The 22,108-nt window shown below is 42.8% G+C and overlaps 3 protein-coding genes across 3 annotated transcripts; 2 read left to right on the top strand and 1 right to left on the bottom strand.

Annotated features, from left to right (window-relative positions):
* Positions 1 to 177: 177 nt before the first annotated feature.
* fam162a (family with sequence similarity 162 member A) lies at positions 178 to 4,018 on the top strand. Its single transcript, XM_012816299.3, has 5 exons — positions 178 to 394; positions 929 to 1,033; positions 1,538 to 1,649; positions 2,193 to 2,301; positions 3,244 to 4,018. The coding sequence occupies exons 1-5, from the start codon at positions 346 to 348 to the stop codon at positions 3,388 to 3,390; spliced, it is 522 nt and encodes a 173-aa protein (XP_012671753.1). The 5' UTR covers positions 178 to 345; the 3' UTR covers positions 3,391 to 4,018.
* Positions 4,019 to 4,473: 455 nt separating this feature from the next.
* On the bottom strand, positions 4,474 to 19,504 carry kpna1 (karyopherin alpha 1 (importin alpha 5)). The gene is made up of 14 exons (XM_012816306.3): positions 19,398 to 19,504; positions 17,857 to 17,990; positions 17,580 to 17,693; positions 17,087 to 17,186; positions 16,521 to 16,615; positions 16,159 to 16,290; positions 13,506 to 13,594; positions 13,155 to 13,254; positions 12,780 to 12,943; positions 12,452 to 12,530; positions 10,771 to 10,896; positions 10,419 to 10,546; positions 7,086 to 7,261; positions 4,474 to 6,725 (listed from the first exon to the last, which is right to left on the bottom strand). Exons 2-14 carry the CDS (start codon positions 17,980 to 17,982, stop codon positions 6,538 to 6,540), a joined length of 1,617 nt encoding a protein of 538 aa, XP_012671760.1. The 5' UTR covers positions 17,983 to 17,990; positions 19,398 to 19,504; the 3' UTR covers positions 4,474 to 6,537.
* A 45-nt stretch (positions 19,505 to 19,549) lies between these two features.
* si:ch211-161h7.8 (thiosulfate:glutathione sulfurtransferase) lies at positions 19,550 to 21,887 on the top strand. The gene is made up of 4 exons (XM_042710349.1): positions 19,550 to 19,981; positions 20,997 to 21,119; positions 21,235 to 21,397; positions 21,530 to 21,887. Exons 1-4 carry the CDS (start codon positions 19,843 to 19,845, stop codon positions 21,579 to 21,581), a joined length of 477 nt encoding a protein of 158 aa, XP_042566283.1. The 5' UTR covers positions 19,550 to 19,842; the 3' UTR covers positions 21,582 to 21,887.
* Positions 21,888 to 22,108: the final 221 nt, after the last annotated feature.

Raw genomic sequence — 22,108 nt, 5'->3', positions numbered from 1 at the left:
ATGCATGTTTTCTGCAGACAACAAAAGTATAAAAAGAGTGAAGCACGCACGTCTTTACCATCTTTAATCTTAGAATAATTCAGCTGTACAGACATGTCAAAGTATGATTTTATGTAATTGCTTTATCTGAGACAGGCGCATCCAATTCGCTGCGTTTGTCACATGGGTCCTCCAATCGCTGTTACGTTTGTTATGTAGGAAACTGTTCTGTGCTGGCTGCTAGTTGACTTTCACCAGCAGAAGTGGTGAAACTTGCGCGATTGTAACATTAATTTTAAACGGCTTCATGGCTTAAGAAACCTAAGCACACTCGTCGCCACAACCACCAAACACCAATCTTTAATCATGATGTTCAATTCGCTCGTTAGATCTCGTCCTCTTGGCACTTTCTTGGGTGAGTACAGAGTGTCTCTGTTTTGGTCACAGGTTGAAGCTGGCTAATGAGCTAACGTATGTTGAATACTGAGGGGTGACTTAGTCTTAGAGGACTGTATGTGGAGCATTGGTGTCGGATTGCTTTACTTTGTGAATACTTTTTCACAGTTGTCTCTAGTGGTCGACGCACACATTTGGCCTCGTTCCATTCAGTGACCTGTTCCCATGACATTTATTGATTGATTGATTTATTCACACATGCTTTGTCACACCTGGTTAGGTAGCCTAACCTGGGTAGTTATGATGGCAAACTCACAGAGTTTCAGATGTTTCCATTATAAACAAATAAATATTCGTATGGAATATATCTAATAAAACATATCCGAGGGCACACTGAAATTACTATATATGTTTACATCTAGCGCTGTCCAGTAGACGTTGTGAAGTCTAGGGGCATTGTTTCTTAGGATGGTGACTTCTTTATATTGCAAAGTCATCTTTGTAATTCGCTCGGAAATGACACGCGTCTTTGTCATGAAACACTGTTTTGCAGCGCAATGGCGTCGTCAGACTGTTGATGCTACTTGTAAGAGAAGAATGTGTAACAAACCTTTGGAGGGTGTCACAGAAGGGAAGCCCGCCGTACCAGCACAGAAAAGTAAGTTCCTCACAACGTCTACCTTGGACATGATCTTGGAGCATGTATGACGCCAATATCATCCATTCCTAGAAATAGCCCACCTGTTCGGTAGTGTTCAACCCTAATCCACTTAATTTCAAATAGGTTGTAATGTCAGTAGTAGGCTTACTAGTGATGCTTTACTGCTGTGTATCAATAACGAGTGTCACAGGTTAAATAATACAGATCATCATCATTATCCAAATCAAAATACCCAAACATTTCTTCAAATAAGTTTTGGGTCTTCCAATGAGTGTGTGTGTTTTGGCATGGTTGTGTGTTGAGGATGTCTGTCCCTGTTGTATAAACTAGGGTAAGGTTCACACTTTTCCCACTGGACACTCGGGTCATAGTTCTTAAAGAGCATGTGAAATAAGAATCTTTCATACACATGCTTACAGTATATTTATACCCAGACCAGGAATATGTGTGATGTGTGACATTTACCCAATAATTTATCTGTATGTGGCTTATTCCACCCAGCATCACATCTAGGCTTCAAAGTGCCTGGGTATCGGCCGTCCGATTTTGACAAGAAGATGCTCTTATGGACAGGCCGCTTCAAGACCAAGGAGCAGATTCCCGAGATTGTATCGTAAGTGACCATTTCCTGTTTACACTTGGGATCACCATCATCCGGACCACCTTATAACCAGACAATTTGGTTCATGGAGTCATATAATGGCAGCATTACATGTTGCCTGCTGGCGCAACTTGAAACTCTTGTCCAAAGGGTTCAAAGCAGGTCTCTGACATTAATTGCTGTAATATCTGATTATCTGGGGAGTGTTCCAAGAACAGGACAACCCAGGAGACTTCACGGGGAGTAGCACACACTACTCACTACTCATGTCCACGGTGTGAAGGAGTTGAAAAATCAGAATTAAGGATCAGACTTAATAATGATTGACAATAATGAATCCAATTAATCTTATATTCATCTCCCTTGATGCGCATCACTGTATAAGATTAAACCTGTTTCTTGACTGATCATACTCAGACTGAGTCTCCACCAATCTTTTAGCACAAAAAAAATGCTATTAAGTGTCAGTTCATTCAGTATCATCTATCACACGAATCATGGCTTTTCGGATGGTCAGCTTTCAGCCATAAAATGGAAATACCTTTTGTTCTTTAGGTTTGAGATGCTTGATGCTGCCAGGAACAAAATGCGTGTCAAAGTCGCTTACGTGATGATGGCTGCAACCATTGCAGCTTGCTTGGTCATGGTGTTCCTGGGCAAACGGGTGAGAATGATTGTGCCTAAATTACAAATGTCAGCCTAATTGACATTTCAGTGTTTCATTTACATTCATTAATATTTAGCAGACACTCTTAAGTCACCCTTTTATATATATATATATATATTATTTTGATGGATTTGACATTGTCATTTAGAGATTTCTTCCTAGTAGTATCAAATTAGATAGCATTTTATTTATGAGGAGACATTCAGTAGTTATAGCACAGAAATAGAATACGATGTTCGCTTAATGCACTCCGTTTACAGACCTTGCCCTGAGGTGTCAGAAGTGAGTGGTCTGCATTAAAATCATTTTTTTTTTCTACCAATGTTCCAGAGCCGGGACATTCACAGACTTATATTTCCATCGGAGCATGTACTCGTTGAATTCAAGAAAACAAACAGCAGACCTTACTTTTTAAATTTAACTGTTTAAAATCTTAAAAGGTACATTATGCAGTTTGTCATGAAAAGAAACAAATGTTCTGCAACAAATCTGATAGCATTTTTGCCTCTCCAGTACACTTGCACTGTCTCAGGGGTTTACTTCATTTTGGAGATTTATTAAGACCAAGACATGTCAACAAAATAACAAAACACCTGAAGAAGCTAAGTGCGACAAATGTGGTTATGGCATAAAGCCGCATTTTACATTCTTCCTGGTGTATAACTTTGTTAATAGAGGGACAAGAGGAGAGTATTTTGAGGTATCTTTCTTTTCCCACAACAAAACCTACACTGCACTTCTTAAAGCAGTGATCATTCTGACTTGTACCAGATCCTGTTAATTGTTGTAGTTTGTGGACATGGGGCACTCAAAAGAGGGTATAACCAAACTCTGTCGGACAAACGTTCACAGGGACTGAGCTCCCCTGACATGCTTCACGTGTTGAAATACCCACCTGTATCATCATACGTACGTAACTGAGTCACTCTGCTACCCTAGGGCGTGAAAAACCACGAATCACTCATCGCCATGAACTTGGAGAAGAAGGCTCGCTGGAAGGAGGAGGGCCAGCGGGAGAGGGATGCGGCAGCAGCGGCCGCGGCAGCAGCTAGCACAGCCGCACTAGTCACTGCAAAAGCCCAGTGAGGGACACGGTGGAGTAAAACCCCACTACCCACATCCTCACTTCTCTGGATACCTCACCTCGGGACTCTCTCTTGTGCCCCCTGTCTGTAACTTGTAGGTAGTGCAGCCCTGCCTCAGGACCAGAGTAGGTACCAAGTCCAGTTCTGTTTAGGGCTTCACGCGATTGGATCTCTGTGGGTTCCAACATGTACATCTTTCTGCTAGAGGCAAGACTTTAGTGCTGAGTGCATAGAAATATAATTGAGTGGTAATATTTAACTGCCAGATGTGTAGAAATTCAGTTTGTTCTCCAAGATATTCCTCTGCCAAAATTACTCATCATGCTGCTGTTTTAAAAGGGATGTATTAAATAAGGAAGTGACCTGCCCCTAATATGACTACTGTCTGCTTTGTAGGACCCAGTGGTACCACCTGAAGACATGTCCTTCCTACAAGCTGTTAGATATTGCATTTCACACATCAGCTGGTTGAGGATGATGGTGGCACGGTATAATTTCTGGTTATATTGCTGATACTGACTAAGAGCTGGGAAAAGTGTTTGTCATTGCTATAAATCCTTTAAGAGCACTAGCTGCCCTTCTTTTCAATGTGTTTGCAAACACTGCCATTAAAATGACAAACTGGGCAATGGGCCTCGTTCTCGAACATTTTCTGAAGTGTCGTCTTCCGAACTTCGAAACGCCTGGAAATGGGTTCTTACACAGCTGTGCTCCCCCAAATGAGGATTCTTACGTACACCTGGATTTGCATACATGCACGCCCCGCCAGCTCCTTATAAGGGCATGGAATGACTGTTCAGCTTACAGGGTGTAACCATGAATCCTGAGAGGATATGGAATAGACTCGAAGTCCGACCAACCAGAACTCTACAATGATAAGTTTAACAAAACCTGATATTAAAATATGAAAGTGAGTGTGTGTGAGCAGCACATTGGAGTATGTAAATACTGAAATGTAATGATGACCTTAGAGCTGTGTTGCAAAAAGTCACCGAACAAATCCAGTTAGGACCAACAGAATTACTGGATCTACCTTTGTGAGATCCCAGACACACTGCAGTAAGACCACGACTCAAACAGAGGCTCCATGAAATGGCATTTATGCAAACGGTCTAACAGAGAACAGATACACAACTCAATGCAACAGCAGTATTGAACATGAAGAGCTGGTTATCTCACTGGAGAACATTAAAAAAAAAAAAAAAAAAACACTTGGTAAACAATCTTACAGCTTCTTTAGCTATTGAATCATCAGTATTCTTTAGAATTATCTTAGTTCTGTTTTATAATTTTTTTTTTCCACCTCGATTTCTGAATGAGGAATTATGGCACCTTCGGTATAGACAGATTCTACTCCCCCAAAAAAAGTAGAGATTTTTTTTTTTTTTTTAGGAGTATGTTTCCATTTTCACCATCGTTATTCTTTTTACGTTTCATGTCTGTCTTAATAAGATTGACAATGATCTAAAAATAATACCAGAGTTTGTCTCGGAAAAATGCACACACACACACACACACATATGTATATATGGAAAATGTATCCTGCCGGGGTCAATCTTCAAAATTTTCCAAGAGTCTGATTGAAAAATTATATATTTTGGGGGAGAGGGGGGCAAGCTTTTTACAAACAATCTTGCCCATAAATATTTAGTGTTCTCCATTATTCTTTTGAGAATCAAAGTCCCGTGATCAGTGCCTGCTGTGCACTGTGGGCCGATGTCATGTAAAAGGGGACACACCAAAGCTCTTGGTCACACTTCTTCAGCCTGAGGGACAAAGCTTTGCCAGAGGGAAGAGGACTGAGTTGGTGTGTGTGTGTGTGTGTGTGTGTGTGTGTGTGTGTGTGTGTATTCATTCTAATGTCCTGGGATCAGTCCTGAAGGTAAAGTGCTGATGAAGATGCTGCTGATGATGGTACGGGAAAGGAAACCAAAACGGTCCTGTTTTAAGTCTCTCCGGTCTGATCCTCGCGGATATGCAGGATCAAGATTCATTTAAGAGTTTTTTTTTGTTTGTTTATCTGTATTTCATCCAATGGCCTAAGTCCAAGGGAAGACTCCAACCCCGATAATTCCAAAGGTGCTTTCTAGAATGTTGCTTGAGAGGAGAAAGGCTAGCCCATGCATGTTGGGTTGGAGCCATTGCTGCAGGATTACCTGTCGTCCTGTCGCTTGTAGGAATGCATGATATATATCCGAGCACAAAGATACTCAGATGGCATCGTCAGTCACAGTCCGTACTCCGCAAGTCTCACTGTCGGAAGTATGAAATAAAAGCTGCTACAGTCTGTACATCACAGACCGCCGGCTGCCGGCAGCTTTGGGAAGTGTCGACAGTGGGAGAAAAAAGAGAGAGAAATAAAACATCTCTTTCAGATAAAAGTGCGTCGCCTTCAGGAGAAGACTTTCAGTCGTTGGGGGTTGCGGACTGGCCGTTGTTTCTCCACTAAAGTTGAGCTGCGAGGGGAATCGTGGGTCCTGCGAGCGGAGACGCAGATCACGCCATCACACAGTCGCACGGTCAGTCCTGTGTTTGTGTGTGTGTGTGTGTGTTTGTCTTTGTTTGTTGGTCGGTCTGTCTGTCTATCTGTCTGTCTGTGTCAGCAGATGCGATCTCAGCCCGGAAGGGGTAAGGGATGGGATGTGACCAGAGTCTCGCCTGTTTCAGGGAGTCAGTATTGCAGTTTCGAAGTAAGACGGGAAGGTTCAATCCCAGCGGCTTACAAGATTGGGGACTTTTCAGTTCGGGGGTAGGCCATGGGGACTTCCTTATGGGGTTACAGGAAGGTATGGTGTTACTCTGGTAGAGTGGCTTGTTCGTTTGTAAGCTGTTATGATATGGGGTCTGAATGGGAAAGTTGGGAACAAGGGCTCCATTACGTAGACGGGGTTACTGTAATGTTGGACTGAGGGGGTTGAGAAGGTTGGGGGGGGCGGAGGAGAAAGCTCAGCGCATGATAAACAACAAGCGCGCAGTCAGGACATCAGAACTCGCAGACGTCAGACAGCAGGAGCAGCAGAGAGAAACGGCTCCTGGAATATCACACTCTGTATAATCATTAATAATCATGATAATTATTAAATCATTCTCTCTGCTGACAAGGTTTCGGAGAGGGGGGATGGTGAGGGTTGGGGGGGGGCGTTTGGGGTTAGAGCTGGAAGCCCTCCATGGGCGCCTCATGCTGTTGGAAGAGGAACTGCTGCTGCTGCAGGTCCACGGCGGGGGCCAAAGCCGGGTCCTCGTCCTCCGTGCTGAAGTAGTGCTCGATCAGGTCGAAGGCCTTCTTGTAGATCTCCTGGTTCTCGTGGTGCTGCAGGAACTCTAGTTTGTCCAGGCCTGTGGAAGATAACCAGAGTTCATGGAAATGAAGGTAGGTTGGCAGAGCGGACATGAGGGGGGAGTCGTGGCTTTTTAAACATTCATTTTGAAAGTTTAACAGTGTAACACCACACAGCTAGTGGGGGTAGCTTATCTGTTTGTTTGTACTAGGGCATTAGTTAAGAGGCAAATAGATAGCAGGGAGTTTTTAGTGGATGTGTGTGGATGCAATGTGTGTATTAATCCAACATTAACACCAGGCCTCAAGTATGAGGGTGCACCAGGACTATATGCTGGTGTGGTTTTGTGTGTGTGTGTGTGTGTGTGTGTGTGTGTGAGTGAGTGAGTGAGTGAGAGAGTGAGTGACTGCACACGTACCATAGGCCTCCTCGATGGTGCCGCAGTATGGGTTGCTACCTCCACCCCTCTTGGCCTCCAGCTCCCCCAGCCTCAGGATGTTCTCCAGGCCGTTTAGGGCCACCTGCACGATCTTGGAATCCATGAGGGTCAGCAGGTCACACAGGGGGTTGATGCAGCCCATTTCCACCAGGTGTCTATGGATGGGAGAAACAGGAAGTTACAATTCACTGCATGTGTGTTTGTCATTTGTGTGAATTGCTACTGCAACAGAACTATTTCCCAACTGCTGAAATAAGGCTAAAAAGTAGTGCTGTCAAACGATTAAAATATTTAAATCGCGATTAATCGCATTTATGTCATAGTTAACTCAAAATTAATCACGATTAATCGCAAATTTTTATCTATTCTAAATGTGCCTTCGCTTATTTATTTTTTCCATCATTTTATTTTTACTTTAATGCCCTTATCAACATGGAAAAGTTGATTGGCTTGCTTTATGCAAATGTTTTATTTTATTGAAAACCAATATTGCCAAACAGGGCGGTACAAAATTAAATTATAAAGTGCACATTTCAGGTAAACAAGGACTCAGCCTATAGTGCAGTTAAACCATGGCTTGTTATTTTCTTTTTTTCAAGTTTGCTGGGAACATAGCAGTCAGGCCTCTTTCAGAAACATTGAACCGTAACAGTTAGGTTACCAATAAAAGGTAAGCCTACTACTTCTTTGCTTTCAGCCAGCTGCCTGTTGACATTTTCAGACAACAGCGAAGCTCGCTTCTTTTGCACAACACAACTTTTAAAAGTAAACTTTCCATTCAGAAGCTTTTTATCATCCATTTCGCCGTATCGCGCTCACCATTCACTCAAACCGTAACGTTAGCCTACTACACAGTTTGCGAGGCCAAAAAGAATGTTAATCTAAAAAACAAAAAAAAAACATTCGCGTTAATCTCGCGATTAAAATGTTTTACGCCGTTAATTTGGGTTTGCGTTAACGCCGTTAATAACGCGTTAAACTGACAGCACTACTAAAAAGGCTTAATTCTTCGTGTTGACTTGCTCACTGCACATGCAGCAAATTGCACGGCGTGGCTATTACTATGGAAACAGTAGAAATAAACAGAACATGCAAGGGATGTAATTTCCAACAATGTGATTGGATCGTTATAAAACAGGGCAGGGCAAGGCTTCCATTTACAAATCCGCCATGTTTAGCGTTAGGGATTCCCTCCTATTTCCCCCATTCACTTTCCCGTCAGTGATTTGTGTCCTTCCTTATAACGTCTCTGGTGAAAGGTTACTTCATTGTTAATGCGCAGGTGATTGCGATGTTAAACTATGCAGTTTACTTTCGCAAATGTTTCTTCGGCATGCAGCTAGTTCTCATGTAACTAATGTAATGTTAGCCTTCTGGTAAAGCTACTTAGCTAACGGTCAATACCACTGCCTGTTTGTTATGTGAATGCCCCCAACCAGGAAGTTGCCAAATGGGACCTTTCCCAATTCCCAGCTGCCTGAACACACTTCACTGATGCTTTGGTGAGGATTGTGCTTCCTGGTCGCTGATGTTTAGCTCATGCCAGCCCAGCATATAAGTAACTTAAATAAGAACATCCGAGTCATGTGATAAGATTTGGGCACCACACTGTATAAGAAGCCATTCAGGTTACTGAGGTAAACATTGAACCAGTGAATCGGTGCCAAGAAGGTAAATTGAATTTTCAAGGCACACACACATCACGTGATATAGCAGACACTTTCACACACAAGAGAAGCTTCTGCCTTGTGACTAAGGTTACATATGAACTTCAGCAGGGGAACCCTGCTAAAGTTCATATGTAAGATTGAATAACTTGAATTGAATAACATGAATAATATAATAATATAAATCCCATCTTCAGAACAATTGACATGTTGTGAAAGTTTGAACAATTGTCAGACACCTTCCTATTACCGATAAAGCCGGGCATAAGCTTTTTCACTGTCTCATCACTTCCCTCTGATTGAAAATCCCACTCATTATACACTTCTGTTTCTGTCTAAACACAGGCAGGGCACAATAAGACGTGTGAAGCAAACCTCTCAACACTCCAGCAGGTCAAGGGACAGCACCCCAAACCCCTTATCAGCACAGGCAGGGCACAGCACCAAACCCCTTATCAGCACAGGCAGGGCACAGCACAAAACCCTTATCAGCACAGGCAGGGCACAGCACAGCACCAAACCCCTTATCAGCACAGACAGGGGGGCCTTCATTCCAAATCAGCAGCGGCACACCTCGCAGGGCTAATCTCTCTCCTGTTGTAGGTGCATTCATTCTTTGCCCACTCGGTCTTGGACTTCCATACGGAGGCACAGGTGAACACGCACAGGCGAAGGCGCGAAAACTCCAGTTTAGAGTTTAAGTAATCGCCATAGTACCGTGTAACACAATTTTTTGCCAATGAGAGTTTGTCAACCCTGACTGTCCTTGATAACCCCCGGTTAAATCCAAGTAGGTGGCACAGCCCTCTGATCTGAACACCAGAGAGTCATGTGACCATACACTGCATAAGCTCCACTGCCCAAACAGAGACAGATGGGTCATCTATTTATCATGGGCGTAGAAAATAAGCAGATTGCACACAGACAGAGATTTGTTTGCAGTTATGTAATCACGCAGGCAGACATCGCGATCGCGACCGCATTAATCGTGCAACACTACACACAGCTGTCTAACACAATACATGCAGCAGAGGATTCGTCTCTTCATGAGCCCGTCCCGGAGTCTGGGTTCATTTAAGGACAGGGCCACCCATGCCAGAGAAGGCAGAGCATATTGAAGGCTAATGCAGTCACCCAGTTTAAGGACCTGCTTTTTCCTCGAGTACCTCACTGGAGTTCCTTAGATAGCAGACATATCTCATCCCTGTGCCCAGGAAGACAGCACCAGTCGTGGTGCTGGGTCTCTTCCAGAGGCATTCTTTCCTTGGGCCATTCTGAACATCGCTAGCGTTTTGCCCTCTGCTGAGCTCCTAGTCCCTACTTTGGTTCAAATTCATTTTAAGAACATTTTCTCAAACTCATAATTGATTTTGGATCCTGGGTATGACCACATAAATACCACATACACTAACAATTTCTGAACAATTATTTTGCAACTACAACACCTAAAGTACATAAAAACAATGTTTTGCCTCTAGGGAGAGTTACTGACTTACTGAATTACTGACCAATATCATTAAAATGCAATGGACAAGCACTTCCCAGGACATCGGTCATATGTCAATCATTAGATATTTTGTTCATCTGAAAGTCAGAGCTTTAAAGCAGCGTGGGAGCTAACTAGCGTGGGAGCCCAGTGCTGTACCTGATCTGCTCAGAGGAGCCTCCAGAGGTGGCGTTGGTGATGGCCCAGGCTGCCTCCTTCCTCGTGCGAAACTCAGCTACCTGCAGGATGCTGATGAGTGGGGGTACCAGCCCTGCCTGGATCACAAGCTGAGAGGAAGGGAGGGAGAGAGACACAGAGACATTTAAATCACAAGTAGGACTGTAATAATTAACCAGACAAATCCATAGTAATTGTTTCTGTGTAATGACTAATGACTAATGAAAGCAACTACAGAGCGCATTAGCGAGACCTTCCCCTCTGTTCTCTAACGGACTCATACTAACAATCATTTGTCAGCCCAGTAACAAGGACAAACGAGTGCGGAGCGTACCTGTATCTGTGCACGGTTCCCTGCAGTGATGTTGGAGATGGTCCAGCATGCCTCCTTCTTGATGGACTCCTTGGGGCTGGTGAGCAGGTGGAGGAGAGACTGCAGTGCTGAACAGTTCAGGATCACCTGCAGGCCCCAACACAACAGCCATGTGGTCATTAAAAGACCCATTGCACACAGACGGCGACCTATCTACAGTCCCTGGTATCCTGTTATCTATGAATGAGTGTACCACAGCTTACATAAGAAGGCTCCATGTATTTCACTTAGGGTTGTCAAAATGGTATTTTTCTATAATTAATTAATCTAAAAACCATTAACGCTGATTAAATCGCACTCTATGGTGCCCCTTGATCTGATTCGTCACTGTGCACTGCTCACTGCCGGCCATATTGGATGGATATAGCGGCCAGTCTGTGTTGCTGTAATAGTTTGTATTTCTCACACTGTACACTTTTGATGTGGAGCTGGCATCAACATTTTGGGCTGTATTGGTAGTTGGACATTTTCAAGTTTGAGCAAAAACCTATGGAAATCCCCAAAGGTAATTTATAACATATTTGCAAGCTTAACTGTGAGAACAAACTGTTATACAATTATACTATATCAAAAATACATTGCATTTGACCGAGGTGAAGCAAAGTTATAAGGCGCAGGTTTTTTTATGACATAAGTTCGCCATCTGGCAAGATTTGATCGTGCTTTAGTAGATGTGGTCTGAAGTTAGGTAGCTCACTAGTTTTAGACAAATTATGAGATGAGTTAATCAGGAAATAAAGAAAATGTGTTCTTCATTAAATTAAGTTAATTGAAGTATCTGTTGTTTGACATTAATGTGTGGTGAACATCACACTGCCAAGGCTAGTTTACTTTGTCACTGCACATCAATGGCTAAATCTGTTTTTGAAATGCTTCTCACAGCAAACTGATATCTGTGATACTGCATTACTGTCAAACTGCATCTAAAAACGCTAATATTTTGCTCAAGAATCAGATACAAATACTGCCAGAGCATCCTCTACTCACGGGGAACTTTAGGTATAAATCAATCGAAAAATCTTTACATATCAGAAGTACTTCTAGTATCCGCACACTAGTACTTGCTCATATTCTCCGCACACATTTAATCAGAGTAATTGTGTTTAATCTGAGACATTACCTTATAGCAGCTGTGATTTTAATGTTGTCTAAGATCACCGCTTATCTTAATTTCCCTAATCATCATCATCATCATCAGCGCCTAGTCTGGCGCTTGCTTAAGTGGACCAAAAAGCCGCCTCGGCCCTGCTGTGGTAGAGTGTGCGTAATGAACAGAGCTTGTGACCGAGGTTCTGCTGTCTGCTGTGGTAGAGTGTGTGTAATGAACTGAGCTCGTGACCGAGGCCCTCCTGAAGATCATGGGGTTGACGAGGTCTCTACCTGTGTCTGCTGTGGTAGAGTGTGTGTAATGAACTGAGCTCGTGACCGAGGCCCTCCTGAAGATCATGGGGTTGACGAGGTCTCTACCTGTGTCTGCTGTGGTAGAGTGTGTGTAATGAACTGAGCTCGTGACCGAGGCCCTCCTGAAGATCATGGGGTTGACGAGGTCTCTACCTGTGTCTGCAGTGGTAGAGTGTGTGTAATGAACTGAGCTCGTGACCCGAGGCCCTGCTGAAGATCATGGGGTTGACGAGGTCTCTACCTGTGTCTGCAGGTCATCTCCTGTAACGATGTTCCCCACTGCCCTCAGTGCTGGAGAGACCACCTTATAGTCCGAGTGTCTGAAACACAGAGGGGAAAGGACAGGCTTTTAAAGACCTAACATAACACCCCTACATTGAACCCAGAGGATTTCAACTACCACTATATCCACCTCCATATAGTCCTAATAAGTAAGGAAACTTTCAGACCTCAACTATCCACCCTTCCCCCAGGAAAATTGTTCCTCTTATCCCTGTTCCTCGCCTCTTTCCGATTTCCCAATTTTTGCTTTCCAATCGTCTAGACCCGTCCTTCGGGTAGATACTCACAGCAACAATTCCACTAGTCTGCGGCAGACCCCAGAGTCAATGACCGACTGGATCTTGTCATTGGGTCCGTCTGACAGGTAGGAGAGAGCCCAGCACGCGTCGGCCAGAATGTCTGTGTCATTCACAAATAATAGCCACGAGAGGACACTGAGGCACGGAGACACCTGGACACAGACACACACACACACACATTTTCAACAAAGATGCAAAATTAGGGTTAGAATACAAAATCCTCCATAGGAAAATCATGACATAGCAAGGAGAAATGTCGCTCCTGAACTCAATTCCACTAATCAATCAGTACATTTGTTTCACAGGGTAAATAAGTCCCATGAAATGACTACCCCAGGTGTGGTATCGGTGATGCCTTGTTACCTTTGAGAAATCTGGAGGTGGGTTTTTTCCTCTGCAAAGGTTGGACAGGGCCCATACGGCGTTCCTCATCATCGTAAGCCGGTTCTGCTTCGCTAACAATCTGCAGGCCACAGCGAGAGACTACATTTTACATTTACTGTAACACTTAAAGTTACACTTAGTCTTTGAGGAAACGCTTTCATCCAAAGTGCCTTACAGTATTCCACAGGTGCACATGTTTTAAGCAGTACGTGCGGTTCCTTGGTATCAAACCCATGACCTTGGTATTTTTCATCCTTTTTCCCAGATATCTCTGCTGGCTCAGCATCAGGAACACAAAAGATGACAATACCCTATAGGTCAGGTACTTACTGTATAAGAGAGGGAAGGATGTTGCAGTCTATCACAAAGTCTCTGCACTCTGTGCTGTCTCCTGCTATGTTCCCCAAAGCCCATACTGCCTGTGAGAGACATCAAAGAGAATGCTTTCATTTAGGAGTCAAAGGCACAAGATCTGCGCTCTGCCAGGTGAGGGTACCAGATGGGCAGTGACTCAAGCACCCACTTATTTGATGTTAATGATCAAAGCAGTCTGGTGGTTTCATAATCAGAAGACCATCAAGCATAGTAATTACATTACGATCGTTCAGTAATTGCATTACATGGTTATTTGCAACATCTCCAGATGAAAGGTTGCCAGAGATATTTGCATTCACATGAAGCAACATCTAGCCTACAAGCAGGGATGCAAACACATGTATGGTCAAAAAAGAGAGAGGTAATTGAAGCCCTCGCCCCGCGGCAAATATCCATATACTTACATTGCCACCAATCCCCCCCGACATCCCCGCCCCACCCCTATAGGCACACAATTCTTCTTCCTGGCCACCTCCTGCAACGTATGCAGGGCCTTCCGTCTGGCTGCATTCATTTTCTTAACATGTTTGAGACGTGTCTGCCTCTCTTTGGCCAGAGCAGTAGTCTTGGCCTTCTCTGCACTTTCACATGTAGCACTGCAGCCATACTCCAAGCTGGATATTTCCCCAAACTCATGACATGGGCCCACCACTTCACAATGCAGTCCCCCCAGGATTTCGCTGTCCTTTTTTGTGATAGTTGCGGCCTAAAATTTCTGATTTCGCGGGAGCTTTTCCAAAAAGTTGCGGTATTTTTTAGGTGTTTGTTGCGATGCAATTGCGGGAGCAAGTGGAAGTTGCGATAGAGTTGCGAATTTCCTACTTTGTAATTACAATTGAGTTATTTGTTGAAAAATAAGTTATTAATAAACAAACATTCATTAAGGAACAAACCCATTGAGAAATGGTCCTCTAAATAACCTCACCAACATGCCAAACAAAAGATTAACGGGACTACAAAAATGTAGCCAAATAGGCTGTTCTGCCCTCTGCTTATTCAGGTCAGCAAATGTATATTGCTTGTATTGTTGTTATGGAAACGAAATTGGACTTTTACTTTGACATCATTTAAATGTTCGTCTCGTGGGAAAGGCAACAGCCTGTGTCACTGATCTGTCTGGTCTTCTGACGTCCTGCCTGCATTTCTGCCGTTCTCATTCTATGCTTATCAATCGGTTTTGCTATCCTTGTTGATTTATTTTAACTGTATAGGTGTTTATGTTGTTCAATTTCATATATTCATTTAAAGTCGTCCAATTTCAAGTAACCCATTCTTCAACACTATCTGCTACCTTATCTTCAAACAGAAAGTAACGTTAAATCTCCATTGCAACAGCTTTCGAGGATTTGGGAAATAATTGCTGCTGATTTGCTTATTTCTTATTTACTTGTTTGGTGGAGGCAATCCAGAATCACTGTTGATAAAATTATAATCAGACCCCCCCCCCCCCCCTTAAAAAAAAAACTCTGCACGATTCACACAAGTCACCCAAACTGACGTGAAAAAAGCGGGAGGCGCCGAAAAGCGCGCTGTTTGCATCCCTGTACAAGCCTACTGTGTGTGTGCGTGTGTGTGTGTTCTTATTGTTGTTGTGGATGTACAATGCATTTAGAAAATATTCAGACCCCTTCAAAACCCCTTTAAAATTGTTCAAATCCCCCCCCTCCCCTCCTCAATCTACACTTAATACCCCATAATGACAAAGCGAAAAACAGGATTTTAGAAATTCTTGCAAATATATTCAAATAGAAAAACTGAAATATATCATATTGGTACTCAGACTCTTTGCTCAGTACTTAGTTCAAGCACCCTCTGCAGCAATGACTGCCTCGGGATGTCTTGGGTATGACGCAGCAAGCTTTGCATTACCTGGATTTGGGGATTATCTACCGTTCTTCCCTGAAGATCCTTTCAAGCTCTGACAGGTTGGATTTTCAGGGAACGGGTTCTTGGTCACCTCTCTTACCATTTCCCCCTAATTGCTCAGTTTAGCTGGCGAGGTTTCACTAGAACTAGTGGTTCCAAACTTCTTCCTTTTAAGAATTATGGAAACCGCTGGGCTCTTGGGAGTCTTCATTGCAGCAGAATGTTTTTGTAGTCTTCCCCAGATCTGTGCCTCAACATAATCTTGTCTCTGAGCTCTGCAGGCACTTCCTTCAACCTCATGGCTTGTTTTTTGCTCTGATATGCATTGTTCGCTGTGAGAGCTTATATAGACAGGTGTGTACCTTTTCAAATAATTTCCACAGGTAAATTCTAATTAAGGTGTAGGAGCAGCTCAAAGATGTACAGGAGAAACGGGAGACTACTGAGCTAAATTTAAAGCGTCATAGCAGAGTCACTTTTTTTTTTATATATAAATTTGCAAAAAAAATCTAACATGTTTTTCTTTGTCATTATGGGGTATTGAGTGTAGATTCATGAGGGAAAAATTAATTTAAAAGATTTTTCGCACAAGGCTGCAACATAAAAAAAATGGGGTCTGAATACTTTCTGAATGCACTGTACATTTGTGTGTGTGTGTGTGTGTGTGTGTTTTGTCATTGTAAATGTGTATGTACATTTGTGCGTGCATGCGTTGCTGTTGTGGTTGCAGCAGCAAAATTACCTGCTCCTGGACGTCCTCAAAGTCTGAGGTCAGCATCTCTATGAAGATGGGCACAGCGCCAGCCTGGATGACCACTCGCGTCTGGTGGGACGTGCCTGAGGCGATGTTGGTTAGTACCCACGCAGCTTCAAACTGCAGAAAACATGCATTACTACTTACTGGATCATCAAAACAAATATTAACTGTGCTGCTTAACACGATGCATAGTAAAGTCATTCAGACTCCCTAGTTTATCAATATGCGCCATCTGGTATTTCTTGATTAGATAGGTGTCTGTGTCTGAGTGAGAGGTTGATCAGCTAAAAAGTGTGTGTGTGTGTGTGTGTGTGTGTGTGTGTGAGAGAGCAAGAGATTGCGAGTACCTGTAATGTGCAGTTCTCCCTCCTCTTGAGGAACTCCACGAATCGTTCTACCACGCCAGAAGTGGCGATGACCTCATCAATGGGAGGGTTGGGCTCTAATTGAGATAAAACATCTTGAATGTAAACAGTTCTGCTCTGTCCAAGCCTCACGCCCTACATAGCTTAGGTTATGGACTCCAATTACAGCATTACTCAGAACACCTACTGAAATGCATCCTCTCCTACCCATAAAGCACAAGTGTAACATTACTTTGGTATAAATGTTTTATTATGTAGAAGTTTCAGAAACATCAAATTCAAATACTCAGGCCACAATCCCCACACTATATGAGAGCACAAGGAATCATTCTTCTGCTAATTCAAACATCACAAATGAATATGGCTGGTGCCATTACTTTGTGAATTAATAGAAATATCAACGGAACGTTAATGCGCTTTCCAAACCACTGGTCACATGTCCATGGGTTGAACTTGGAAAGTGGATGTAGACTTCAGCATGTGTGCTTGCGACTGTTGCTCCTCTGCTCTACCCAGTCAGCACTAGTGGTACGGGTGTGGACTCTTACCTTTCGATAGGAGCTTCCTGAATCGCTGGGTGCCCATCAGCTGCTGTTCAGGTGAACTTGAAAAGATCATCTGTGTCATATCCTCTGAAATGGCCCCACCCTGAGAGGCACAGACAGACAGAGATGTCAGTCCCTTCAGTAACACACGCATATATTAACATCCAATCAAAGTATCTAAATAACTGTAAAGAGAAGATTGGTATGCCCTGTCGACAAGCAAATGCTCAACTGTGCTTGCCAAGAATCACTGTCTGGAGACTCAGAACCTCAGTAGAGGGGGTCAGAATGGCATATTATTTGTATAAGCCACCTGACAATCAGAACATTAAGAAGGAAGTGTTGATAACTCAGGCATGCAATCTGCTTGTCAAGGGCCTTTCATCTAGTGATCTCTCTGATTTTGAATATCACAGCATGGTTTACACAAATGGCTGCTTTGTAGCGGTTGTTGAACTGTTGTTGTACTGTTTTAAGAATGGTCTCTCTCTCTCACTGTAATTTGATCCATGTTGTTGACCTGGGATTCCAGGTACCCACTGTCCGACATCCCATCATCTTCCAGCGCTCCATCCTCCTCCACAGTGGCCACATTCCTTCTTTTGAACAACTGCAGGACAACAAAAGCACAACCTCATGAACTTCAATACTACAAAACATGACAAATGGAGCGTTTACTCGTAAATATGGTGCGGCCAGAGAAATGGTCTGCTCAGAAATTAATAAAATGAGGTCAAATACAAGATGCAGGATCATAATCCTTGTGGTTTCACCTGTTCATCTTTTTTCTGTTTGCGTAGCTGCAGACCTTCTTCTTCCCTCCTCCGCCGCATTTCGTCTGTATTGAGGGACTTGTTTTTGTAACTCTTGAGTCGCGCATTGTCTTTACCCTGACTCATGGTGTAACCTGATGGATGATACAAGGTTAATGGACATGCATGTAAAACACAGGGGGACAGGCCTTTGGTTACACTTCAAATGCTAAGTGATATCCTGGGGCATGATCATTAATATATTGCCATGCAAACGCATCCAACATCAATCCATCACCAACAAGGCCAGTTCAATACCCGAATCAGGTATTCCTCAATGGACTTTTAATACTGAACTATGAATGAACAAAGACTCTGCGATATATATTCCACTCACTGGAGACAGTTTTACCAACATCCCCTTCTCAGCAAAGTTCCTGAAATAGTAGACAGAGCTAAATTGCAACGTTCTACGAGGAAGTACACACAAGGTGAAAAGGGAAAAAGTTATGATCGCTAAAAATGTAATGAAGTTAACTATCAATGCCTCCTTCTTTCCACAGCTCCTGACAGGGTATCCAGGCAGACATAACAGTTAGCAAACCGGCCAATTTACTTAATTGTATGATTATTCTATTAATCAATTTAGTTACTGTCAGCTACCTCGCTAGCCAACATCAGCAGGTAAAAAATAAAAAAAGCTCTACCGTTATTCGAACAACCAGCCCGTTATTACACAAAAAATACGAGAATATGAGAGCAGTGACAGACATCAGCTAACATTAGCAACCTAACGGCTTGACAGTGTAACGCCCTTAGCTGAACTGATGCTTATCTATCACTGGCTAAGCTTCAGCTGGTTAGCTACAACGCCATGTATCTTCTAGCTGGCTAACATTAACAATGCTACATCAACATTTACAAACTGATGTTAGCAATGCTATCTAGCTTCTCAATGTTAAAAAATGCCTTGGTCGGTCCTACCTGGCTACATGACACCCGTCGTAAAGCAGGCTTATGCTAATGTTAGTCGGCTAACCAACTAGCCACCACTAGCTATCAAGAGGATAATGCACATCGATATACACTAACCTTACCGAACCACACTTACAAGTTCACAATTTACATTCGCCAATTTTCGATGCCTAAAACAAACCATCGTGTCATTGACCAAAGTGACACTGTCTGGGTTAAACTAACGTTAATTAACTGAAAAGATTCCTGGGAATCAGCTGCTTGTAGCTCTACGCAGTCTTTAGCTTCACGATTAGCTTTAGCTCAGAGCTTCATTGCTTTCCTCGTAAGCATTGCTTAGCTTAGCGCCTGGCTAGCCTGGTAGTTAGGTAAGCCACAGCTACAGTTAACATTAGCTAGATAGGGTTCTGAATCGTCTTTGCTACGGGCTAAATAAGCCTGGGGCTATTATTGCTATCTCGTTAGCGACTTAACATCCTTCTCTTGATGTAACACGACGAATTGCCAATTTTCTGTCCTTACTAGTAGATATTTCTAACACTAGCCGATATTTTAACTTCAACAAACTGTTTTTCATGGGTACTGACCTGTCAAATTCGTTTATTTTATCCCCCACCCTGCTTGGGCCACAGCTTCTTCGCCTCTGCCGGTATAATACTATTGCGCATGAGTGAATTTGCTCAACCAGTGGTCGAAAGAGCGCATGCCTAGTGTCTGATGTTGCTGATTGGATTTAAGAAATTGACTTGGTATCTTCTATTCGTAGCGTACTATTTTGAGAAGCCTATGTTTACGTTTCGATCATACAACATAGCTTGTATTCTTTGTACTGTGTTAGATCCTATACATAATGTAGGTATCTACATCATGTGAAATATTTGTTTAACGTTCTCAATTTTATGTAGTACGTCGCAGTGGACAGCAGGGGGGTTCAAATGTTTGGTTGCTGACTGTGCTAGATCTCGCCAATCACCCAAATACAACCCCTGAGCCCTCGTGAGTAGTTGGAAAGGACCTAACTATTTACAGAATATGTTATCTTATTTTTTCGTAAGGCGTATATGCCTGTCCGCTATTGGAAAAACAGCATGTCGCAGCGGAAGTGTTATAATTCAGTATTACAATCTAAGTACCTCAACTGTCAACTACAAAGATGAATCACCTGATCCTGGTAAAGTTGTCCCACTTCTGTAGAGGGGTTGCCATTTACCAATTGTATGTAGGTGTCTGCTAACCATTATGCTAACGTCAGTTTCCAATGCGGACCTTGGTAATCCAGCCTATTTTAACAAACGAAATTGAGTGTGCCAAATAAACTAGCAAGGAAGAGTCAGAGTTGGCATGCTGTTCTGATTTTGGATGTTAGTTGGGCTGATTTTGTTTCCACCACGTCGTGACTAAGTGAATGCAAGTTGTCTGTGCTATTCTGTGGAATATAAATAGATTGTTTGGACGTGTGTCTGCGTAGTCGCCATAATGGAGCGGTCAAGATCCACTAGTAAACAAATGCTCTTATGAGCAGAACAAATGTGTATTGAGAGATGCTGACTTCTCAACAAAATAATTAAGCCCATGTAGATTTATATATCAATTATGTTACAAAGCCGCCTGGTAACTTGTTATTGTGTTGTAGCAACCCTCACATAGTCATACTGCCGAACATGCAGTCATATTATTATAGCAATCATTAGTCAATCATATTAGCGTCATATATTTCACCTAGGTTATTTGGGGGTGGAGGTATGGGGCCTTATTGGTTGGTTAGTTAGAACGGGGGCGGGGCGCTGAGGGAGGGAACCATAGACATATATATGTCTATGGAGGGAACGCGATGAGGGCCCTGTTCGGATAGTATTTTTGTTCCGCAGACTGCAGTTCAAAGAAGAACATCCAAGTCAGTCAGAGAAACAAAAGCTAACACAAGTTGAAATACTAAATAATTTACACTTGATTTTCCCTATTCATAGATTGGAACCAGAGAGCATATTTATCTGTAGTGACGATCACATCGTCACACACCGCATCCTAATTTTCACCCTATAAATCCTGGCCCACTGCATCTGTCCATTGCTGGATCCCTGAATCCACCATGGTATCCATTTTATTAGTGCTCAGTACTAATGGACTAGTAACAACCAAATGGTCTGATAATTATCTAAAAAAACATCCTGTTTTGTCAATTGCAGAAACTGTGGTGTCTTATGAGCAGCTTCGATCCATGCTGTCGAGCAAGGATATCCAACTATTTGATGTGCGCAATCCTGATGAATTCCAAGCCGGCCGAATCCCTGGGTCTATCAACATTCCATGTGAGTGACAGCTGAAGTTCACCCCCAGTCCCAACAGAGTGTCGGTGTGTGTGTGTGTGAGAGAGAGTGTGTGTTATCCTCTTCCTCTTTCTTATTATGTCTTTTCCTCTTCCAGTGGATAACCTGGAGCAGTCGCTGAAGCTGTCTCCACAACACTTTGAGCTTCTATTTGAAGCAAAGGCCCCTGGGAAGGAGGATGACAATATCGTTTTCCACTGCCAACGGGGTCGCAGAAGTGCAGCTGCACTGGGAATCGCCAAGGGACTTGGCTACACAAGGTAGCCTATCCCACACTGCTACAACCTCCAATGCATACTGATTTACACTATTTCTTTCCCATCATGGATCTATTCACAAAATTTGTATTTATTGTTCTTTTTTTTTTGCATTCCCCCCTTCTCCATTTCAAGGGCTCGACACTTTGCGGGAGGATACAGCAAGTGGGTAGAGCGAAACGAGTAAAAGGTCAATATGGTTTGGCTTGTTTTGCCAACCATTAAAAAGGAAAAATGGAAGCCCTGCAGTTACTGCAAATGTCAAACCGAAGGTCATTATGTACTTCTGTTGGGAAATTATTGACTACACCTTTCAGTTCAATGTTGTTGGTATTAAAAAGAAAGCAATATCTCTGTATCTGTCACACATTGGAATCCCATCCAATCCCTTTAGTAATTAATTTCATATCGATATGCACTGAGATAACACCCTTTAACCCAATGTGGTATTAAAAAGTGATGATAATTTAGTCATTAAAGTTTATTATGTTGAGCCATGTGTTTTAATGTCTACAAAGATAAGTTATCTGTCGCAATCAAGTACTGCAGAATAATTAGGTGGATCTCCACAGTATTTTCTGAACCAACATTACAGTGGGGAAAATAAGTATTTGAACCCCTGCCGATTTCGCAAGTTTGGCCACTTGCAAAGAAATGTGTGATCTATAATTGTAATGGTAGGTGTATTTTAACAGTGAGAAATAGAATATCAAC

Source organism: Clupea harengus, chromosome 17 (genome assembly GCF_900700415.2).
Source record: "Clupea harengus chromosome 17, Ch_v2.0.2, whole genome shotgun sequence".
Lineage (NCBI taxonomy): Eukaryota > Metazoa > Chordata > Actinopteri > Clupeiformes > Clupeidae > Clupea > Clupea harengus.
This window is presented reverse-complemented; position numbering and strand designations above follow the sequence as displayed.

Coding starts and splice junctions, on each gene's coding strand:
- fam162a (XM_012816299.3), top strand. CDS start 346: ATGATGTTCAATTCGCTCGTTAGATCTCGTCCTCTTGGCACTTTCTTG. Junction 1,034..1,537: donor CGCCGTACCAGCACAGAAAA/GTAAGTTCCTCA, acceptor TATTCCACCCAG/CATCACATCTAGGCTTCAAA. Junction 1,650..2,192: donor CAGATTCCCGAGATTGTATC/GTAAGTGACCAT, acceptor TTTGTTCTTTAG/GTTTGAGATGCTTGATGCTG.
- kpna1 (XM_012816306.3), bottom strand. CDS start 17,982: ATGAGTCAGGGTAAAGACAATGCGCGACTCAAGAGTTACAAAAACAAG. Junction 16,616..17,086: donor CAGGAAGCTCCTATCGAAAG/GTAAGAGTCCAC, acceptor TATCTCAATTAG/AGCCCAACCCTCCCATTGAT. Junction 16,291..16,520: donor GGGAGAACTGCACATTACAG/GTACTCGCAATC, acceptor TGTTTTCTGCAG/TTTGAAGCTGCGTGGGTACT.
- si:ch211-161h7.8 (XM_042710349.1), top strand. CDS start 19,843: ATGTTATCTTATTTTTTCGTAAGGCGTATATGCCTGTCCGCTATTGGA. Junction 19,982..20,996: donor AGATGAATCACCTGATCCTG/GTAAAGTTGTCC, acceptor TGTCAATTGCAG/AAACTGTGGTGTCTTATGAG. Junction 21,398..21,529: donor AAGGGACTTGGCTACACAAG/GTAGCCTATCCC, acceptor CTCCATTTCAAG/GGCTCGACACTTTGCGGGAG.